General features: G+C 49.4%; 1 protein-coding gene across 1 annotated transcript; it reads left to right on the forward strand.

Moving 5' to 3' along the window:
* Window positions 1-205: 205 nt before the first annotated feature.
* LOC119100511 (sodium-coupled monocarboxylate transporter 1) lies at window positions 206-14,508 on the forward strand. The gene is made up of 9 exons (XM_037223599.1): window positions 206-371; window positions 5,661-5,876; window positions 7,824-7,971; window positions 8,088-8,262; window positions 8,764-8,942; window positions 9,177-9,293; window positions 13,186-13,315; window positions 13,768-13,975; window positions 14,324-14,508. Exons 1-9 carry the CDS (start codon window positions 206-208, stop codon window positions 14,506-14,508), a joined length of 1,524 nt encoding a protein of 507 aa, XP_037079494.1.
* Window positions 14,509-15,861: the final 1,353 nt, after the last annotated feature.

Here is a 15,861-nt window from a genome sequence, read left to right on the forward strand (position 1 = left end):
GGGCTCTGTCCTCGGCATCCAGCATCACGGTCGCCCGGGCCCAGGAAGCCCACCACCGCGTCAGGCTTCTTGGGCTGCAGCCGTTTTGCTTGGGTAGAGCGAGCGGTGGCGGCGACCTTAAGGTTGCAACGTGATGTTGTGGCCGTCCGCGATCCGAGGCGGGCGGAGCCGGTGAGATAGACCGACAGGCATACAGGCGGGCATAATGAAGGCACCTCCCAGAGGCTGCCCGTGGGACCGTGCCAAACGCACCGCCATCCGTCTCGTCGGCGAGCGGACGGCGGACCTCGTGGCGCCCCAGGCGAGGACGGTGGGGAATGTCGCGCGATATGACCCCGCACTACACCGCGAGAGGGAGGGCGATGAAAACGGTAACGCGTAAACAGATAGGCAGGCAGATAGACAGACAGACAGAACAGACAGGCAGACAGACAGACAGACGGACAGACAGACAGACAGACAGACGGATATACTGATATGGACAGAGGTTCGCAGTGGCCGACTCGTGTCCTCGTCGCGGGCCGAGGTGTCCGTAGGGCAGGCGTGCCATACGAGCCGCCGCTCGACTCGCTCCACGGGATGCGGGAAATGGCTCAGGAAGGGGATCGGTTCCCGGTGTTATCGGGGAGGTTTTTGCGCGAACATAAAGGGCTGTCGCTGCCAGTCAGGGCTCGCAGCAGACATCACGCAGATGAAGGCAGGAGAAAGAAGGAGAGAGAGAGAGAGAGAGATGAGAGGAGAGGGAGGAGGAGAGAGGAGAGAGGAGAGGAGAGAGAGAGAGCGAAGATGAGAGAGGAGCGAGAGAGGAGAAGAGGAGGGAGGAGGAGAGAGGGAGAGAGAGGAGAGAGGAGAGAGAGAGAGAGGAGAGAGAGAGGAGAGAGAGAGAGAGAGAGAGCGCCGGCGCCGGAAGGAGCCTTGGCCTCCACCACCTGATCGTGAAATTCTAGGTCAACGGCAGAGTTAAGCAGCGAGAGTTCAACGTGCCGCGGCGCAAGAAGCCACTCCATCCAAGAGCAAATAGCGAGCGTCTAAGGCGATTCGAACCCACACCGCCACCGGGGGCGGGGGGTGGATTGGAAGGCTCTAACCAACTGTACTATCGTCACGGACAACGGACGGTGGTGGACGAACCTCTGTGCGGTATGCCGCCATTGGGTCTGCGCGACACACTCCCCCAGAGATGCCATAGCACGGCAGTGTGTGTGTCATTGGGGCTTTACGACGCACTCAGCTGCTGAGGCTATATGGCGTCGCCTGCCTCTCACCCTGGCAGGAAGGGCGGGCACCGCGGGGAATCGAACCCCGTACCTCTGGTTTCCAGACGCGCAGTGGTTAACTCAGACGCGTTATGTGTGTGATTGGGGCTTTACGACGCACTCGGCTGCTGGGGCTATATGGCGTCACCTGCCTCTCACTCTGGCAGGAAGGGCGGGCACCGCGGGGAATCGAACCCCGCGCCTCTGGTTTCCAGACGCGCAGTGGTTAACTCAGACGCGTTAACGACTACACTACCGGCACCCCATAGCACGCAGTTAAGAGCTATTCGAGTCACATTTAGCCTATGGTAACACCGGTAAACTCTTCCTGGTATTGACGCCAACTACACCTGACGGATGTAAGGCCACAAATGTGCTGTTTTGTGTCTAATTGATTACGAAGACATGATTAAAACGTCGTCCCAGCAGATGAACTGTAACACGCGAAGAATGCAATGAGAGCGTCCGCCTATCACTTCCATTTTTCTACTGAGGAATGCTATTTTTCTCGAAGACTGTTTGGAATTTATAGCCAGAGGGCGTGGTCACAAGGGACAACCAAGCAAAATGACCAAAGCAGTCGAAGCGCCCCTTAATAAAAAAAAAAAACATCAGGAAGCGCCGAGTCGGATGGCACTAATGCTCGTGTGATGGCGTCCTCTGTCTTGATACGCCGGTGGAATGTAAAGGACGCTGCAAACGTGATCCCAACGCCTTGAACGCAAACCTTAGACCGATATCACAGCGCCTCCTGTCCACCTCCCTTCCTAGCGAAAGCCAGGAGGCGAACCGCGATGGGGACTGTGTTCGAAAGGCACCGACTCTGCACCGTCGGGAGGCTGGCGCGCCGACGCACGGTAGCCACGGCGCACCGGCGCACGGCTGCCACGGCGCGCCGGCGCACAGCAGCCACGGCGCACCGGCGCACGGCTGCCACGGCGCGCCGACGCACGGCAGCCACGGCGCACCGGCGCACGGCTGCCACGGCGCGCCGGCGCACAGCAGCCACGACAGCGTCCTACTCCACCGCCTGACGGCCCACTCATCGGAAGGACGGGGGAGGTCCACCGTCAGCGGTCTGGCGCTGCGGTCGATGGCGGGGTGGGCGGCGCCGTATCGGAACAGAGGAATGGGTGCGTCATTGACTGCGAGCCGTCATGAGCCATGAGGCTGCTCTGGCCACGTCGTCACATAACGCGACGATGCCCGGCATTTGGTAGTGAATGTATCAGGCAGAGGCCGGCGGCCTGCGGAGACGCCGGGGAGCCCACGACGTCGGCCATGGGGACGCGAGAGACCGGGCTGGAGACCGACGGTGGCAGGAAACCGGGCTGGAGACCGGCAGTGGCAGGAGACCGACGGTGGCAGGAGACCGGGCTGGAGACCGGAGGTGGCAAGATACAGACAGGAGACGGCTGTGGGCGACGCATCGAGTTGGTCCACGCCGCGGCCGTTCTTGGACGGCAGCCAGCCGGAGCGGCCAGCCGGAGCGGCCGGCGGCGCGGCCAACAGTCAGCCGACCGAGATGGCCGCTGCCGTCAGGCCGCCGTGCCTGAAGCTGCCGTGACTTCAGTGCGTTCGCGGTGTGAGGAAGGATTACCAGAGGGTGAGAAGTCTAGCTCCCGACGAGCCCGTTGAGTGGCATTTGAGCTGGTCCATTAAGGATGGGAGTGGCACTACGGCGCATGCCACCAGTCCATTGGTTTGTGTATTCAATACACGGGCGTCTGAAAGATTTTGTCCCACTTTTTGGGGACGCATGATTGGGGATGAGGTTTGAACTGTCCTTTGTAATCGGAAAATAGCGGTCCTGTTTCGTACAGAACCAGCATCAATGTCGTGGCGTGAAGAGTCCAGATTTAAAATCCTGCACACCAACAATTACTTTGCTTTCCGGAAGTGAGAACTGCACTCAGTAGCGCAAGCGCCAAAACGTCGCAACCCATGACACTCCCATTACATAAAAACTTTGTGGGCACGGGCTTATAGAAGAATTAAAGCGAGATGCTAATATTTAATATCACGGCTGGAGTATTTGTTCCCAGAAGGCTTAAAGAGAATGTCCCACCTCTGGGGCATGTTTCACAACCATATTTTAGCGGAGCCTTGGTACTAGCTACGTCTAATAATAGCAGTGGGTGGTGTCATTGCAGCACCGTCAAGACGCAGTAAGGATTTGTATTTTAATTATTTTAGTCTAAACTAACCTGTCATGTAACATGTAATGTAACAAGTCATGTAACAGCGCTACGCTTTTTCATTACAGCCGCGACCCACCGTCGTCATGACAACGAACGTGCGCACCTCTACTGGTCGAATAAAAGAACGTCTGTGATTAGCCCAGTGGGCAAGGGCCTGTTACCGAAAAGTTTGCCGGTTGGGATTTCAACCAGTTGCGTCACATGGATCATGTGATACTCCCATTCCCAAAGTCAAAGCGCGCCTCGAAAAAAGCTAATTTGGTAGCCGTCATTAGGAAAAAATTATAGCTGCAGTATAACAATGAGTTGAATTCGCGGAATAACAGCTTCATATCCGCATATCAGTTTATCTAAAGGGTGCTCCAAGCTTTCATAGCATTTCTTACACAAGCATATTGACACATAATTGTGTTGCAAACATTACGGAACGCACATGTTCGAAAGAGAAGAGGAGATTAAATGTTTTTCTTCCACAGTAATGGGCAGGGAGTCAAATGAGATTTCTCCCGCGGGGTCTCCGCGTCAAATCGAATTCCTGAGCAATTCAGAAGGGTTTTGAAAACACTGTTACTGCTGATCAAATTGTGCAAGTCTGATGTAACAAGAACTGAACAGTACAAAAAGGTAGGGAACTTCTTTTAGCACTAATACACCAGACGAGGACGACAATCGGATCTATTATTCCACTTATAGGTTTACGGGTTTACACTTGTAGGTTTAGGTAGGTTGTAGGTTTACAAACACCGGGCGGTCGAAGCTTTTCTTCCAGTTGCACACAGTGTATTATTCGTCTTGAGCTAACTTATGATGTTTCATCATCTCAAGCGTTGTCTCCACAAATTATGAACCTAACGTTTCTCCGGAATGATATGTTCCGGAACAAAACATTCCATTCCAGAACATGTCCGCCGCTTCAACTCAAGAAGCAGGCTTTTGAGGGGCTAGTGGAAACTGTAACCGTACCAGATGCTAGGGAATTCAGTGCATTCTCGGTATCGAATTAAAATAAATCAGCCAAGCTTCATTCAACCCGCTTCTTGCAGCATGGGCAAGCCAACATTCCGCCGAGTCCGGTGCCGCGAGCACGCTGTCGGCGCTGGCCCCGGCTCTGAAGCGCTGGTCATGCGAGCTCGGCCGCAGATACGGAAATGTCACCATCCACTGCCAAGGGGCGGGGCATTCCAAAACGGGTACTAGATGACGCCGTGTGTCTATTAAGGGGAGTATCCTACGTTTTGTAGTTTTAATTTATAGTCAAACTAGAAGCGTCTCATATGATTGGTAATGCCAGTTTTCTCGAAATCCTTCTGCGCAGCCCAGAATTTCAACTTAAAGTAGCCGCTTCTGTGGGAGAAATCTCATTGGGTTTCCTGCTCCCTATTATCAAAGTAAGGCATGCAATTTGCCTTGTTTTTTCCAACGGGTGTGCTTTGCAATGTTAGCAGCACCCTAAGTTGTCAAATGCTTGTGTAATAAATGCTGCGAAAGCTCGAAACACCATTTAGAGAAAAAAGTGTTCAAACATGAGGCTGCTATCCCACGAATTCAACGAAACATTGCACAACTGCTTTGGTATCTTTTTTGAAGAGCACTGTGAATTTGGAAAGCTTAGCATCACGTGATCTACAGTAGCGCCATGGCTCAAACTTCAACCAATGCGCTTCTCGGTAACTGGTTCTTGCCGCCCGCTGTCTATCATAAACATGCATTTGTGCTGATGTGATTCACACCGGTAGGGGGCCACATTTAAGCCCACAACCTCGCGATGTGCAGGCTCTAACAGCTCAAAAGTGGTACCCCTAACCCGTATCAGCTGACAACGACCTTCAGATTCTGCCGTCGTCAGGGTAACGGCGGTTGCTGTGACGTTGGCGATCGCAATAGCTGCAGTCGTCGCCGACTCTGAATACGCTCTGGGGTCATCAAGAAAGGAGGAAGTGTGATGCTCTTACAAAGCGTTATCGGCGTAATTTGGACTCATAAGTTTTTAAGATTGACATCCCTATCAAACCTTGATAGTACTGCAGTGGCACTACCCAGCGATACTGGTAGGCGTAGATAGTTCTGAGGTTTAGACAAAGTATGCTTTTGAAATATGTCCCAAAGTTGGGTACTTCCTTTGAACATCACGCCTATTATAATTCCTGTTGACCTTCAACATGACTGCTGTATGAAATATCGCGGCGTATGTTCTCGTTTTCAGATCTGGCCGACAGCATGGCGTCTCCGAAGACGTTCGGCCTGGTCGACTACTGCGTGTTCGGCAGCGTGCTGATGTCCTCGCTGCTGATTGGCGCGTACCACGCCTTCCGCGGCAAACAGACCAACGCTGAGATGCTGCTTGGCGGCAGGAACATGGCCATCCTGCCCGTGGCCATTTCCATCATGGCCAGCTTTCTCTCAGCCATCTTGATTTTGGGTAAACTGCTGACTGTGCGCCTGTTGTGCTGGTGGTAAGCACTTGTTCGTACCGTACCGAAAGCTTTTTCGAACCACCTTTCAATTCAAATTAGCTTGTTGGAGGACAATCTGTTCATCTTTATGGGTGGTTATAGCTTGTGTTACATGGTTCATTATATGATGGTGTATTTTTGCTATGCATTGCTGTCATTTATTCACATTTGCGTGTTGTGCTCAACATTTATGTATTTGCTTTTTTACTGACGTAAATAAGCTATTTTATCGATTTCTCACCCAAGATGTTGTCATGTTTCTTTAAGGCGTTCTTACGCTCCCATCATTGGAAGGTCTCGAGCGCGGTGCACCTCCTCTCGCCGTCTTTTTTAAATTAGGGTTCTTGTTATAACTAGGATTTACCGCGCATTTTTCAGTAAGGTAGTTATTTTTAACCAACTACAGAAATGTAACTGCCACAGTTGCATCAAACGTTGAAATTAAGCGTACAACGCTATTTTCAACGAATGGTGATCTGGCTAAATGTCAGTGTCAAGGAATGACACTTCATCAAGGCATCAAACCCGTCATCTCACGAAGAACCCCTGTTAATTCCCTATGTCACAGTGACAATTTTTTAGATAGCAGCAGGGTTGTAACAATGCATCCGACAATCATATCCGGCGTGAATTGGCGTCAACTTGTGCGCCGTATCACAGCGAGACATTGTCTGGCAATGTAAAATACAGATTGAATATTAAGGACTACTGCACCTGGAAAGAAAGTGGGAAGCAAGAATATTGCGTGAAGAATTGCCAAAGAAACGCTGGAACGCACGGTTGAAACCGTTGGTGAAAGCCGCGGCAAGATCAGAAGTGGTCGTCGCTAATATCGAGGAAGGCGATTGTGACAGGCCTAAAGCGTCTCGAGGCATGCATCACTATCCGCGCCGCCCGTTCCGATCATAAGCTGGCTGATGTTCAGTAATGGAATGTTGCGCATGGCGCCATTGGTTGTATTTGACGGCGTGAAATCTACCCTTCCACGTGTTAATGTGAAAAATTGCCGGGAACTACCGTCGTTCTCGAAGGCGTTGTGCTTCGCTGTGTCTGTCTGAAAGGCACACAAATCTCAGCAGCATCTTGCTTCAAAAGCTACAAAAACAACCACATTCCTTGGAAACATCGAATGTAATTACATCACTCCCAAGGCAAATTTCCGCTCTTTCTGCACAAATCACCCCGTGCGAGATTGTTATCATTAACATCATAAGACATCGTCTTTTACAGTACAGCTGACACAACAGACGTATAAAAATTTCACGAAGTTTTCGTCAAATGCGGTTTGCTTTTTACTTTAAGGGGCTTTACGACGCGCTCACCTGCTGAGGCTATATGGCTGTTTCTTACTACGAAATATGGGAAAACCATGCCAAAACATGCGGATTTGTCACGGCAGTGTAACAATACTGTACCGAACAGCTCGTTTTCTATCAGCACGTCAACTTTACACGTTCGTGCCACACTGTAGCACCAACGGGTACTTCGGTGAACACTGTGGGACGGGTGCGGACGGACGGATCCCATTATTTTGTAAAATTAAGGGATGTCACTACGGCATCTTTCAGTAATAAACTGGCAGGAAGTTCTGCAAATAAAAACCGCAGTAGGCTTCTTCACCAGAAATTTCGTATGAAGTTTGCTTCATATATGTATTGCGTAGCGTCTATCGCATAAATCACTATACATGTACCAAGATGCCTCTAGTGAGTCATTTCAACGATCGAGAACCCATTTTCATACTCAACATTCAGGATATGGATGTTCTTACAGCGTGGCGCTTGACTGTTAACCCTAACAGACATCAACTGTTATTGTGATGCTTCTGACCACCACAACAACACAGGCTCATTGTGCTCTCGAAAAAGCGGGTCAAACGACACGTGCCAATGGCCACGCGGTCTCGTGGGCAGGTTCACCTGCCGAGGTCTACGCGAACGGCGCGGAGTACTGGGTGGTGGCGCTGGCGTTCGTCGTGGTTCCGCCGTTGGTGGCCCTGCTCTACCTGCCCATCTTCTACCGATGCGGCCTGACATCCGTCAACGAGTACCTGCAGCTCAGGTACGCTGCGCGACGCCGGGAGTGCCGGTTCAGTCACGGACAGCGACGTAACACTTCCCCGTTGTTACGATGCCACCTGCACCACATGTCTAGCGCCCGTCGGTTGCATGTTCCAGGTTTGAAAGTCGCGTCCTGCGGATATCTTGCGTGCTGGGCTACCTGGTGCAGACGTCGCTGTACATGGCCATCGTTCTGTACGCGCCAAGTCTAGCCCTGAGCTCTACAACCGGTCTGAGCCTGGAGACCAGCATCATCTGCACGGCAGTGGTGGCGACACTGAATGCCACTATGGTGAGCAGGGCGCATTGCCACTATTTATCTCACTCATGCATAGAGATGCACGCCTGCTGCTGCTGACGGCATGAATGCTGCTGCTGTTGACGAAAGCTTGAGGCGTGTCCCGACTAGACATTGATGATACTTGACATATATAGGGGAAGGAAAGCACGATGCACACGTTTCGATGTGCCTATTGAACTTTCTTCTAAAAAAACCTTCGGCTAGTTTAGCTTCTTCCCTATAGACAGAAGTCATGTCGCCCATTGTTCCACAACAGGACACGCAGCTTTTTGTGTGGTTAGGGTGACAAATATGGAAAACGTGACAAAATTGGTGGCTTAAGCCTACAGTCGGTCGATCAGGCGCCATTGCTCAATGTTTGACCCTGAGGGATTTAAGAAGGGAGACGCCACGCATGAACACTGGCTGACCGTCACTGGATGGAAGTCATCGAGGAGAGCAGAAATCCACAAGCATTGCCGTGCTAAAAGATGATGGATGTTCCCTTCACAGGGGGGCCTGAAAGGCGTGGTCTGGGCCAACGTACTACAGTCGGCTGTCATGGGAGCCGGCATGGTGGCCATCGTTGTCCAAGGCTCAATCAACGTGGGCGGTTTCAGGAATATTTTCTCCATCAACGCAGAGCACGGCAGGATGAGTGTATTCAACTTCAATATGAGTCCCTGGCAGAGGTAAACAGCGGTCCTCATCATGTGCATAGTTCGCACTTTTTAGTAGGTATAGCCTTTAATCTAATCTATAGCATACAACCATAAAGTAAACAGGACAATAACAAGAACGAATAAAACTAGAATAAGCAGTAATGATCCCATATAAGATACATATAGCATGTTGTCATATAACTATTGCTCAGTCTGGTGCGTAGAAAATGTGTCATTATCTCGGCCATGCTGCATCCGTTTCAGGCACAACTTTTGGAATCTGATTTTCGGCACGATGTTCATGTGGACTGGGCTTTTGGCCGTGAACCAGAGCTCGGTACAGCGCTACATCAGCCTACCGACATTGAAGGCGGGCAGAACGTGAGTTAGATTTGTAAGTTATTAAGTGCGTTTGTGAGGAAATTATGCAAATTATAATAGCCTTATTGCTCGTAGAAAAAACAGGGAAATTGAGACATAGATGTAGTAAAATTTCCGCAACATACCTTGATCGAAACGAATAGCAGAAGTAAATTCAAAATTGCCTGTCAAGGATCCAACTCGATTTTTCAGTCTTTTTTAAACAACAAGCCACAGTTTTACAGGTCACCAACACTCAGAGCACTAAACAAGGAGCAGTTGACAGCCATTACTACGATATATTGCATATCCAGCTAAGAAACAGAATGCGCGAAAAATAAGTGCACATGCAAACGAATTCAAGTAAACAGGTATCGTGCATCACGCCTCATTCAAACATGCAAGCGAGTTCGAGTAAAGAGGCATCATAGGTCACGCATCAATTATGCATGCAAACGATTTCAATTAAGCAGGCATCTCGCATCACGCGTTGGACATCCATTACACATGTAAATGATTTTATGCTAGTATGCATCACACATCAAGGCACATATCACGTTTGCATGATCGGGCACGATGAGTTATGGTTTGCGTTAGGTCGCCTTCGATTTATGAGAATGGATCCACTTATTTTCCTGGCTGGGTGGTCCTGTGCTTTCTAGATCACTTTGAACTCTAAACGGGGCATCGGGTCCAAACCTTCCTGGATTTCAGCCTGAGCGTGTTTTGCCAAAAATGTTCACAGAAAGGGGCATTCCCTGTTTTTTTACGTGATATGAGCCTTTATGGATGATGTGAGCGGGCTTAAAATCATTTATATGCATACATGATGCCCAACGCGTGATGCGCGAAGCCCGTTTAATTGAAATCGTTTGCATGCATCATTGATGCATAAGGTGTGTTGCATGTTTACTTGAGCTTGCTTGCATGTTTGAATGAAGAGTGATGTGTGATGCCTGTGAGCTTTAATTCGTTTTCATGTACACATTTTTCCTTACAATCCTGCAGTTCCTACATTTTAAACATTTGGTGGCATGGAAAGCACGTGGTATGTTTGACCACTGGAACGCTTTGCTCGGTGCATCACTGTTGGTCTGGAGTATATTTTCTTCCCTTCTTAGACCCATGTACGATATTGCAAATGTGTATGCTCATGGGACAATACCTGAAGATGAATGCAAGTGAAGCAATGTGGATGTCCTATTGTTCAAACAGCTTACAAGATCAATAATGCCCAGTGCATGTCAGATCAGTTTGAATCCGTATTACTTCGAGTACTGCCCAGAACCCAGACATCGAGGCCATGTGGTCGGCGGCACGAGATCCGGGTGGTATTGCGTTGGAAGCGTCTTCTGTCCGCGCTTGCTGCGCTACAGAATTAAAACTAAAGCAATTTAAACCGCGCCTCCGTGGGCACCTTATCCGTCTTTGTGAAAGAACTCATCCTCACTTTTTTCAAGATAAGACGTTCATTACAACGACAAACACAACACATTCAACATGGCGTTCAGTCTCCCACGTGCGTATGTGAGTGTGTGCGTGCGTGCGTGCGTGCGTGCGTACGTGTGTGTGTGTGTTTTGTTTGTTCTTTTTTACCTGTGTTTGCTGACATGGTACTCGACAGCGAAAAAGCCATCTGAGGATTGTGCCAAAGTACCAGACAAGTTATGCGTTGGATCTCCCCATCCCTTTTTAAATACTTCTAAACTGTTTTTAATCGACGCACGTTCGGCTCTTTCTGGAACTCTATTTTCAAATACGTCAGCAAGCAAGAAAACTCAGGTCTAGTCCCACATTTTGAGCCTGGTTACCTACGGTTCTTACTAAGGCTGTAATCAATATCTTAAGTCCGTTTATCTGTTGTAGACAAAACCCAGGCCATACTGATAACGGAAATATTTATCTCTATTTACGAGCAAGCTTTGTTTGAATATCTTTATGAAATTGTTACACAACTACGCAATGCCAAAACCAACGCATTATCGTTTCTGCCTCGCAAGAACAGAACGTGCAGGAACTGATATCGGATGGTACTACGGTATGAACAACGTATTTTTGTGATTAAGCAAATAGCGATTCCATAAAGAAGATATCTCCAACATGCCGCCTCCGTGGTCTTGGGGAAAGATGCTGGACTCGTAATCCAGCGGCACTGGGTACGGGTCCCAGAGTGGGCGCATTGTTTGACCCGACTGAAATGGAAAGGCCAGCTGGCAACCGGCCAACGAGGTTCAACCCAGACCCGAGGCGGCCGTGTCGCTGCATTGTGCGGCACGTAAAACCCTCCGAGTTCCTGTCTGGCCAAAGGGCGGAAGCAAAATTAGCTGTTAGACTGGACGGCACGCTTGGATGGTGGGTTCGGGGTACACGCAGCAAGCTACGATTAGCAGGCACTCTGAATCCGAAGTCACCCATACAAACCATTCGGAATATGCAAAATTTAATGTTTTTTTTCTAAAAAAGGTATGTCTTTAGCATTGAAGAAGCAAACAATTTGTAGCAATAAAGGCTGAAACTTCTGTCATACATGAACACATTCAGTCTGTGTCAAACATCTGGCCGTACGAATGGGATTTTCGCCGCTGGGCTTTTCATCTGCCCGGGAAGGCCTCGAGGCAGCGCTTCTTAGCATAGGAAATAATAAATGTACGGTGCCGTCTTATTACCTCTATTCGAGAAAGCATGTTTCCATTGTACCAGTTAAACAAATTATCCATAACCCGTGGCTCTCGTTTAACCCATTCTTTAACACAAGATGCTACATGCGTAGCATGGCTGGAAAACCATACGGCTTCACTAAACACATGCTCAGGTAATGGTTTATATATTACATTCTATCGAATAAGCGGTTGAAAAACATCTGCTCAGAAAAATGTTAATCTGGGCTTTGATTAGTCTCAGTTTTGATGTCCCACACATGATAAGTTTTTTTAAAAAAATATCTGATAGTTCAAGCCTTGCTACTTTCATCCAACCATCCGAAGATTTCGTTACGCGTCTGACCTGCGAGAGCTTGAAACCGTACACGAAAGCAGTTATATCAACCATTCGGCAGACCGTCGGCACCATATTGTTGAATAATCTTTGACCTTTGGATTTGGCATGGTTTATCGTTCCAGATACACTGATAAAGAAGCTTCTTTCAGCCTTCTTAACATAATCAGCCGGTGGGCTCGGGAGAGCAATAAATATATGAACCAGCTTCGAGAGTAAACGCGATTTGATAATGGCTATTCTACCAAAAGATGTAACATCTGTCGGTTCCATTATGAACTTTATCATTCTAGTCTATGCATTTTTTGCCCAGGCTCATTTCTGTGGTGTGGTTAGTGCAGGTATACGTGATGTCAAAAATCTTTATTTCAGCTACCCATTTGAAAATGAAAGCGGTTCGGCACTCATCAATGTTTAAAGAACCAGCTGACAAACAGGGCATTTTTCCACAGGCAGGCTCAAGCCTAAAAGTTTTAAAAATTCGGGAAGTTTAGTAACAGTTGCTCTAATAGCGTTACCTGAACTGTCTAAGAACAGCATTGTATGATCGGCGCCCTCACTGTGGGAATTTCCAGCCCTGACACAATCAGCACTCCGGTCATATGTTCTGACTTATTGATCTAGATCATACAAGCACTGACATATTGAATACGTAATCTGAAGCTGGATCATCTGCCTAATCACTCTGTGCAAATATATATCATCACCTAAGGTACCGTTCGGTAGCACACGCGAGTAGTTTGCATCATTTAGGTGCAACGTTTGAACCAACTTAACAAAATTAGCACCAAAATTATGCTGTGCTAGTGCCACACGCAAAAATAACCTAGAAATAGTCTCCATCATCACAGTCTCGATTAAAACGAAACAGTCTCAATCACTGACCACCAGTACCCGCATACCCCGACCTTTGTTTCAGCGCCTGCCTGCTGAATGCGCCGGCCATAATCCTGTACAACTCCCTGGCCTGCCTGTGCGGTCTGGCCATCTTCGCGACGTACGCCGACTGTGACCCGCTCCGGATGGGCCTTATCGAGAGGAAGGACCAGGTGCGGCGCCCCTCTTGATCTGTGAGAGAAAGGGGCATGGCCGCTTCCTCCGTGTTCCAGTGGCCTGTTCGAGGCGTGAACAGCGGTGCCCCCCAAAAAATGATGAAAAAATAATGTTCATAATGCAAACCCCCAAAGATATATTTTGTACGAAAACGAGCAGGCTGAAAATGTTGAGGTGCTTATGGTATCAATTGCCTGCTCATTCACGCACACTCTTGTGAGTCGCGTCCTTTGTGACCGCATGAACCGCAGGTAATGCAACATCATGTGGCAAATGCAGGGCTAGTTTACAGTTGATAAACCCACATAGCATCGCATTACATTCATGCCCACCACAATAACTACATTTATAGTGCACCCTACCGTGGAGTTGGTAACAGCCGCAGTTGCAATGTCCAAATGACATTTTGTTCTTCATAACTACAAAGAGCACACTGTTCCTGTTCTAGCTCGTGCCCTACTTCGTGCTGGACCAGATGTCGTACCTCATGGGCCTGCCGGGCCTCTTTGTCGCCTGCATCATATCTGGAGCGCTCAGTGTCATCTCCTCTGGCCTCAACTCGCTGGCAGCCATCACCTGGCAGGATTTCCTCTACCACGCGAACTACTTCCAGAAAATGTCTCCAGCGACACAGTGCTGGATAACCAGAATGATCAGTAAGCTCTGGATAGTTGGAGTGCAGTGAAAGCACCTTTCTAAGCTATGCATTTTGACCTGTGTCGACGAGCAGGCAATGCATTTTGGAGGCATTCCCGGTTCGAAAGTTAGAGATTTTCTGCCTGCGATTTCAGTGCTCGGTGATGCGAGACAAAGAAGCTCGTGCATGTTCCGCAGTACTATGTTTTCCAATAGGTGTGTGCTTTCAACGCTAGTCGCAACACGTTAAATATCTTCAATAAGCGTTCAACACGTGTTGTACTTGTACTGAAGTGGCATTGCACCGCCTCCTGTGTGATGGGGCGTGGAATCAACAGAACAACCCTAACGCCGCCACTTCGTTACAGGTTTGCTGTATGGCTGCCTGACGTTGGCGATGGGTTTCCTGGCCAGCCAGCTCGGGGGAGTGCTGCAGGCCTCGCTGGCCGTCACTGGGGCCGTTAGTGGACCAATTTTGGGCGTCTTCACGCTGGGAATCCTGGTACCTTTTGCGAACGCCAAGGTATGTCTGGTGGAAAAGGATGAACAATGAACCTTGGCAGCATGCCTTTCCCTTACCCTGCCGTTCAGCAGCCAGCCTGTCCCTGATTTTCAGTTCACCTGTCGACATTTCCTTTTTCGGAGCACTCGGATTAATGAGCGTTAAACGAGTGGCAAGCTCACTTAACAATACTCCCTTTACCCTCCGGGCATGATATACACGTTTTAGAAACACTCCAGACCTGTGTAAGGCATGAACTTGAGCTCTTTGTCTGCTTCGACGCCTCAGCCTTGAGATCGACCGTCATGCGCACAAGAGGAGTTCCCAGTGAGAATCAAACGGCTGTCGTGAGTGACTGTTTAGAGAATATGACACAGGGATGACAGTTTGCCATTGCACACTAGCGGCGGGACAAGGACAAGACCGAGCGCACAAGACCTTGTGGGATGGAGCACGGCCCTGACGGTCTGCACTAACCTTATGGGATGGAGCATGGCCCTGACGGTCTGCACTAACCTTGTGGGATGGAGCACGGCCCTGACGGTCTGCACTAACCTTGTGGGATGGAGCACGGCCCTGACGGTCTGCACTAACCTTGTGGGATGGAGCACAGCCCTGACGGTCTGCACTAACCTTGTGGGATGGAGCACGGCCCTGACGGTCTGCACTAACCTCGTGGGATGGAGCACGGCCCTGACGGTCTGCATTAACCTTGCGGTTCGTCCTTGGACGCTTGTGGTCAATCCGATTCAGGATCAGCATCGATCGATGACTCGCGCGAGATGTTGGCCGATTCTTGCTTCGAGGTTTTATGACTGCATTTTCTACTGAGGCCATTTCGCGCTGATTGAGCTTGCTTCGAAGCAATGCACATTACACGACTTAAGAGGCGAAATTGGATCGACTCTTCCCAGGTGGTTCGGGGCTGGGTAGACGCCAGTAACATTTTTGCTGGCTCTCCTCACAACAAAATGATAGGAGTAAGTGGCCTACAAGAATTCACCATACCCTGTAATAACCATAAACAACAAGCGCCGATGAGAAACACATTGCCGACAGCACCATCAAATTTGAAAAAAAGTTATCCAAAACTCAGGATAGAGCAGTTACACATTACCATCCAACTGACGTCAGCCAGATCACCAGCCAACGCAGTACTGCAGCTCTCTGCATGACAGTGCTCAATCGATTCTGGGAGAGGCTAACCCGAAACGGTATCGACGATGTCCGCCTCCACTGGCTTCAGGGAAACTACGCGTCTCCCACACATCTCGGCTCGCTCTGGGATGGCTTCACGACTCCTTCGGGGTCGTGTGATCTGCACGGATGCGGCAGAGAACGACTCCCTGGCCTGCGCGCTCCCCGGATCTGACGCCCTTTCCTCTGGGGAGGTCTGAAGGATGC

Source organism: Pollicipes pollicipes, unplaced genomic scaffold (genome assembly GCF_011947565.3).
Source record: "Pollicipes pollicipes isolate AB1234 unplaced genomic scaffold, Ppol_2.1 Scaffold_4881;HRSCAF=5763_pilon_pilon_pilon, whole genome shotgun sequence".
Taxonomy (NCBI): Eukaryota; Metazoa; Arthropoda; class Thecostraca; order Pollicipedomorpha; family Pollicipedidae; genus Pollicipes; species Pollicipes pollicipes.

Excerpts from the sequence above, each read along its gene's own strand:
- LOC119100511 (XM_037223599.1), top strand. The coding sequence starts at position 206 with ATGAAGGCACCTCCCAGAGGCTGCCCGTGGGACCGTGCCAAACGCACC. Across the intron at positions 8,263-8,763 it reads CGACACTGAATGCCACTATG|GGGGGCCTGAAAGGCGTGGT; the intron begins GTGAGCAGGGCG and ends TTCCCTTCACAG. Across the intron at positions 8,943-9,176 it reads AATATGAGTCCCTGGCAGAG|GCACAACTTTTGGAATCTGA; the intron begins GTAAACAGCGGT and ends CATCCGTTTCAG.